The 7,282-nt window shown below is 39.6% G+C and overlaps 1 protein-coding gene across 1 annotated transcript; it reads left to right on the top strand.

Moving 5' to 3' along the window:
* The first annotated feature begins 1,206 nt into the window (after positions 1–1,206).
* On the top strand, positions 1,207–6,738 carry LOC135610757 (endoglucanase 24-like). The gene is made up of 6 exons (XM_065105652.1): positions 1,207–1,671; positions 2,186–2,469; positions 3,446–3,883; positions 4,237–4,384; positions 5,811–5,977; positions 6,186–6,738. Exons 1-6 carry the CDS (start codon positions 1,464–1,466, stop codon positions 6,513–6,515), a joined length of 1,575 nt encoding a protein of 524 aa, XP_064961724.1. The 5' UTR covers positions 1,207–1,463; the 3' UTR covers positions 6,516–6,738.
* The last annotated feature ends 544 nt before the right edge of the window (positions 6,739–7,282 follow it).

Here is a 7,282-nt window from a genome sequence, read left to right as displayed (position 1 = left end):
TCTCATTGTGACAAAAATTAAATCGCCATATAAAAGCTACATATTCTCTCTCGATCAATAAAAATTAAAATTGAGACACTGATTCAGTCTAGTCTCAACCCCATTTAAACTCTTACTTAAATAATCCAATCAAGAACTAAGTACTCTTAGCTGCATCTAATGGATGAACAATTAATGGGCTTACAACTTGGATCTAGCTGCGGTTGTCACGCTCCAACAGTTAAAAAGAAGCATATAATACTTGCTTGATAGGGGAGTTGGTGAGATTTCAACATTGATTGCGGCTACCATCTCACCATCTTTGGCATACTGTACCTACCAATTATAATTTCAATTAGGATGTGTTGTTCCCCATCAGGCGGACTTGACCTTAAAACTGTCTTGGGAAGGATAGGTCCCCCCTCTATCAGATGTTTTGTCTTCTTCACGTGTCTCTTCCATCACCAACTCACGACTACCTTCCTTGTAATTGGATGTTGCGTGTGTTCAACGAGGGGCCCACTTTTTGAGCCAACAATATGGAAGGTATTCGTGCCATAAAGCCTTTCTGGAGGTTGGCTTAAGGGGCGTCAAAGAGAGACGGCCGTCAATTAACGTTTCCGAAGACTTAATGATGACAACAAACCCTGCCCGTTTCACCTACCTGCCTGGTGATTCGATCATCGGTGCCCGTGTGTGCGTCTGTTGTAAGTGGGTCCCACCGTTCAGCCGAACCACGTGGAGTAAGTATTGTTCGTCGGACCATACAAGGAGTCGTCAAAGCGAGACGGGGAGCGCGCTGGATCCGCTGCGGAGACCATAGCAATGGAGTTTGTGGTTGGCGTCTGGGAGAGCCACATTCCGCGGGACCCATTTTCTGCGGCGGGCCCCGGTTTTCGGTAGCGCAACAACCGGTCCGTCGGTCGCTCTCACGCCAGCAGAAGAGCAGGATCCCGTGTTGCAGTTGGAACACTGAACATTTCTTCTATCCTATCACCCATTAACACGCGATGGATTTCGGTGGGATCGTGTCAATTCTCTATTGGGATCGAAGTAGCCGATCTCGGGCAGCCGCGACGACTGAGCTCGTGGCGTCGTGTCGGTGATCCGTTCTCGTAATTAACGACCGACAATAAGGGTATTTGAGTCCAGAAGGGGTAAAAAGGTGAAGGGCAAAAGAGAGCGATGGAGTTAAAGCGCAGAAACAGAGATGACATCGCTGTCACGCCCCTCCCACAGAGGCTCCGATGGTTCCTCCCTGACCCGCCTCTGCTCGTCCAGATCTATATACGCTGCACACCCTTCACCTACTCGTCGATTCAAGATCTCGGCGGACACCTGCTTCTTGGATTTGTCCGCATTGCCTGCGGAATCCAAGGTCGAGATTCCACCGGGAACCTGCTTCTGCCGGCTGAGACCTTCGCACCATTGCATGGTCGCCAGCGGTGGGCGTTGATTTGAGGTAGACAAGTGGCGGCCTGAGAATGGGGGAGTCGAAGTACACCAAGGGCTGCTCCGGATGGCTAATAGTGCTCGTGATAACGGCGTTGGTCGTCGCCGCGGCCGTGTTCGCGATCAAGAAGAAGCACCACCACCGGGAGGTGCTCCCCGTCCCGGGGCCGCCGGGGGCCATCAACCAGAAGTATGCCGACGCGCTCGGCGTGGCTCTGCAGTTCTTCCAAGTGCAAAAATGTACACCCTCTTCGGCCTCCAATTTCTTGCTTTGCTCGTAATTATGATCCAAATTTGCATCTCTTCGTCGTGCTACAGATCTGCCGACCTCTACATTCATTTCCTTTTTCTTTTTTTTTTCCTTTTTGTTAACGGGAATATAAAAAATGTTAATCTTTACAGAAGGTGTCTCTCGTCTTACATCGAGATATATTACATGGTCTAAATTTGCTAATCTTTGTTTCTTTGGTTAGAATGTTGGTGATATCCCAGTAAAAAAGATTGGATCTTTTTGTGTGCTCCTTGAGACTGTTTTTTCATATGTTTGTTCGTATAATGTGCTGCGGTAAAACTATATATCTTAAATTGCCTTTTGATTCCTCTGTTTGCCTACTACGCACGAGCAATGACATTTCTGTTTGTCTACGATGATTTACTTAAAACAAAAGCTTTACCTGTAAAGATATCAGATTGTTTTTCCTCTGCACAACGTGGAAGTTATAGTTCTTTGTGGTTGTTTCCTGATCGCCTGCAGCGGGCAAGTTGGTTGATAACAAGATCACTTGGCGAGGGGATTCGGCTTTGCATGATGGAAAAGATGCGGGATTGGACCTTTCAAAAGGAATGTATGATGCAGGTGATCACATGAAGTTTGGTTTTCCCATGGCTTATACAGCAACAGTTTTGTCATGGTCGATCCTTGAATATGGGGATCAAATTTCGGCTGTGGACCAGCTGGATCTGGCTTTAGATGCTCTCAAGTGGATCACAGAGTTTTTTATCAATGCCCATCCTTCTGACGACGTGTTGTATGTCCAGGTAACCAGAAGTTTCAATTGTTTGTCTGCCCAGACTAGGATATATCTGTTGCAAGAAAACTTAATTACGTACCAAAGCTGCAGCTTTGATGGTCTCCAGAAAACATAATATTTGCTTATGTGCTTGCCCCCTTACTATTCTATTTTTGTGATTGAGCTTCAAGATGTGTTTTGTTTACTTAGTAATGAAAATAAATGACTAGGAAGATTAAGTACAAGCAGGAAGCACAGCACATTCAGGTTTCCACTTTGATCTCAATGTGGGTCGATGACAAACCAACACAGGCAATTTTCTGACGTCACACAGTAAACAGATCAGTTAACATTGTTGGCCTTCCACTTTGCTAGTAGTTTGTATTTTGTAAATGCAGGCTAACTAGTGCTAAATAATTACATGCAAAAAGGGAATAAAAGAAATAATAGGAACTCTAGGTTTTAGATTACTCTCTACAGTTGATATGATTGTAAATAAATTTGGCCTTTCATACTTATCCAGTTATTGTTCTTTATTCATAAAAATGTTTAAAAGAAGTTCAATAAAAATCTAGAAAGATATATAACCTGAATGGTTCATGCTCACACCCTATTCGATATGATCATGGTACAAGTTCTGTTCTTTGCCTGATATAATAGTATTTACTTGTGAAGATGAAAAAGGGATGCCCTTCATTTGATTTATCATGGCTTTTATAACAGGCAAGCAATGCAGGATAGCATAGCAACTCCTTGCAAAGTGCTTTCATTCTTCAGTCTCTTGGCTTTCATGATTGCACTTGTTATTCTTATTCTGTTGAATAACAGGAATTTCTTATTTCTCTTATTGATCTTACTTGCATTAGTATGACAATGGTCTACTACAGAATCATCTTGCCTAGTTCTCATCTTCTTTTCTTTAGAACTAAAAGTTCGGGTGCCCTTTCCTTTATCTGACACTAATATATACTGTGTGAATTTTGTTGTTTTTTTCTGGTTGATAGGTGGGAGATCCTGATTTAGACCACAAATGTTGGGAAAGGCCAGAAACAATGACTGAAAGTAGGCCTCTCGTTCAGGTCAACAAAACTGTTCCCGGAACGGATGTGGCTGCCGAAACAGCTGCAGCCATGGCTGCAGCTTCTTTGGTTTTCAAAAGTATCAACAGTACCTATTCAGACTTGCTCCTTCAGCATGCCAAGAAGTTATTTACTTTTGCTGATAAACATAGAGGTATCTACAGTGCCGGCATCCCAGAAGTCCAGACATACTACAACTCTACTGGTTATGGTGATGAACTCTTGTGGGCAGCTAGCTGGCTTTATCATGCCACTGGTGATAAAACATATCTAAGCTATGTTACAGGGGAAAATGGAGATGCTTATGCCGACTGGGGTAGACCAACTTGGTTCAGCTGGGATGACAAACGAGCTGGAACTCAGGTGCATATGTGCATTTGTGTTGAAACAAACACTCCTTCTGCTAGTTTAATTATTTAAAAAAGATTAATTTATGCCATGGTCATCTATGCCCTTTTCATTCAGTTCATCAAAATGATCTTTTAACCTTTTAGTCTGCTTAATGAAGAACCTTTTTTATTACTATAGTAGATGGATTGTTTTCCATTGTATATGATGTCCATTATCTTGTGAACCACACACAGAAAAGATTTATAAATTTTAGAAGCTTGGAAATACAAGCATTTAACATTTTTATTATCATACTAATAAGAGTTGTTAAGTTCAGAACCTAGTGAATGTTGCATTATTGAAGTTATTTGCAATCTATCATGCAGGTCCTTTTGTCCAGAGTAAACTTCTTTAGCTCATCCAAATCCTCAAATGCAGATATGAAGAGTCTGCAATCGTACAGGAAAACGGCGGAAGCTGTCATGTGTGGCTTGTTACCAGATTCCCCAACAGCCACTTCGAGTAGAACAGATGGTATATGTTTCCACCACATTATTCCATTGTCATCAATAGCTGCTTTAATTTTGCTTTCTGTGCATTCAGATTTTCTATTTATGTATTTCGCAAAGATTAGTTATTGCTTGGTTGGCATAATGCATCTTGCAAAATGCATCATATCTTTTATCAAGTTAAGCTAGAACTTCCCTAAAACAGTTCTGCTATATCTCATTTTCTATGTGCTTCTTCTTTCAGTTTGCCCATGATAATTAATGTTTTCTCTGGATTCAGTAACTAAAAGTACTGAAAGATACAAGACATATATCTAAACATCTCCTAATCTTATCCATTTTCTTATGCAGAAGTTGCCAGATATTGGCTTGTATATATATGTTTTTCACCCCTCCATGACATAATAGTCATATATGCTAATATTTTATATGATACTCCCTAAATTCTGGATTCTGTAAGCATATTAGGTTAATGATGCTTTTATTTGATCCAGATACCAGTTCACCTGGAGATAATGATAACAAAAAATTGTTTCCCTCATTAACTTAATAAATAGTTATACATGTTGTTTTGATTTTCTCAGTGAAGCACAATGTTTTCAGACGCGCTTAATAATGTCTGAGAACATATTAGGCTGGCTCCTTTATCTCCATGTATGTAGAGCTAAAGCATAATAGACTTCTATTTTCTCTCTGCATCGTTTTGTTGGAAGATAATACAGATAGTTTATTAAGAAAATAAATGTTCATGTAAACATCACCCGACTCCTGAATTTGTTGAGGATAATTTCTGAACATTTGTTTTTCATAATATGGATCATACTCAGCATGAATCCTCCCATCCTGTGGATTATTTCTACAAATATAAATGTTGATTCAATGAATGATCCATATTAAAACTGTCTTCAGCAAAACCAATTTATATACAAGACTACATGATTGGATGGAAATAGGCATCCACAAATTTAATTCATTTCTTTTACCTCTTCGTAGTTCTCATTCTCGAGAGGCATTATTTATCTCCAAAAAATATCTTAATCTTTGTTGACTGCCTTTCAATACTATGACAGGGGCGGTAGGCATGCTTAGACCTGGTTTGGCACTTGTCCTCTATGAAGCCATAATTTGATGGTGTATCGATATAGTTAAAATGAAGGATTATTCATCTCATTTTGCACTAATAATACCTCTTAATGTGGTTTCTGGAATAATTCAATTATAACACACTATTCTGTTAGCATCCCAAGTCACATATGGGGCCTGTATATATAGATTTCTAAGATCCCTGTTTCCTGGTTTTTAAATATAATTTGCATAAAAGGGTTTATGTGCCATTTTCAGATGCTGATTACTAATTCAAAGTATTTTGATAGCAACTGGTGAATTTGTAATGATATTGTCAGTGTGGTGCCCTGCGACATAACCTGAATTCGGGATTTGTCACACTGCAGGTGGATTAGTATGGATAGATGAGTGGGATGCTCTTCAGCATCCTGTAGCTGCTTCATTCTTGGCTGTCGTTTATAGTGACTATATGCTTACATCCCGTACCTCAGAAATAGATTGCAGTGGGAAAACTTTTACTCCTTCTGATCTCCGTGACTTTGCTACATCCCAGGTGATTCCACAGACTTTGATTTTTCTATTTAATAAATGAATAAGCTTGGTGATTAACAATTATGTCTGAGTCATGACTCAGAGTAAGCTTGAAACTATCTTTTTGGTAAAGCTACTTATATTGATCCTTGTTTTTGTGGATGTCTTTGTTAAGTTTCGGGTTAAAATGATGCTGTAACTTTCCCTTGACTATTGTTCTTTGCTGTCAGGCCGATTACATATTGGGCAACAATCCGATGAAGCTGAGCTACCTCGTAGGATACGGAAGCAGCTACCCTCAAGAGGTCCACCACAGAGGGGCTTCCATTCCTGCCAATGCCAAAACCGGCTGTAATGGCTTCCAGTGGCTCTCGTCTACCGATCCAAACCCGAATGTAGCCATGGGAGCACTTGTGGGCGGGCCATTCCAGAACGATTCATACATCGACAGCCGTAACAACTCGATGCAGGGGGAGCCGAGCACCTACAACAGTGCAGTGCTGGTGGGACTGCTCTCCGGCCTGGTGACGACCTCCTCTGTGGCCACATCTTTCACCTGAGTTTGTCATGGCTGTTGTTCGTTGCTATGCTTAAGTACTACGGTGAACACTCAGCTCTTGGACTTGGTTATGTGCTGCTGCATCAGTGGAAGCAGGGATTTGCTGCATCTTTTGAAGCAACTTCGAGGTGTAAATATAGAGAATCTGAATTGTTTTGTGCGATATGTATGTCTACAGTTGACCATTTGGAACCTCTATGAAGATTTGTACTGTCACTTGTCAATTAGTCCATCTACACTACTTGTCAATTTTATATATATATATATATATATATATATATATATATATATATATATATATATATATATATATATATATATATATATATATATATATATATATATATATATATATATATATATATATATATATAAAGAGAGAGAGAGAGAGACCATTGAATTTATTATTATTTTGTGTGTGATTTTGCTATGATCTTACTATCTCTCCCCTCCCACATCTATTAAATTATGACTATTGACCTTTGCCCATAAATTATAATTATAAATTATTCCTTATAATTTGTTATGCTTAATATGTCTATAAGGCGATGACTCTATGGTAAGAATCAAAATTGTTTTTTTAATACTATTTTTATATATGATAATACGTGAGACAGTATGATCATTAAATATTTCAATATATTAATATATTAATATTAAATATAATTAACTATAAAGATAATATGTAATTACCCCGATAGAGAGAGAGAGGCCATTGAATTGATCATTCTGTGTGTTTTGCTGTTGGTCTGACGCTCTCTCCTCTCC

Source organism: Musa acuminata, chromosome BXJ2-4, assembly GCF_036884655.1.
Source record: "Musa acuminata AAA Group cultivar baxijiao chromosome BXJ2-4, Cavendish_Baxijiao_AAA, whole genome shotgun sequence".
In the NCBI taxonomy this organism is placed as follows: Eukaryota; Viridiplantae; Streptophyta; class Magnoliopsida; order Zingiberales; family Musaceae; genus Musa; species Musa acuminata.
This window is presented reverse-complemented; position numbering and strand designations above follow the sequence as displayed.

Excerpts from the sequence above, each read along its gene's own strand:
- LOC135610757 (XM_065105652.1), top strand. The coding sequence starts at position 1,464 with ATGGGGGAGTCGAAGTACACCAAGGGCTGCTCCGGATGGCTAATAGTG. Across the intron at positions 3,884-4,236 it reads ACAAACGAGCTGGAACTCAG|GTCCTTTTGTCCAGAGTAAA; the intron begins GTGCATATGTGC and ends TCTATCATGCAG. Across the intron at positions 4,385-5,810 it reads CACTTCGAGTAGAACAGATG|GTGGATTAGTATGGATAGAT; the intron begins GTATATGTTTCC and ends GTCACACTGCAG.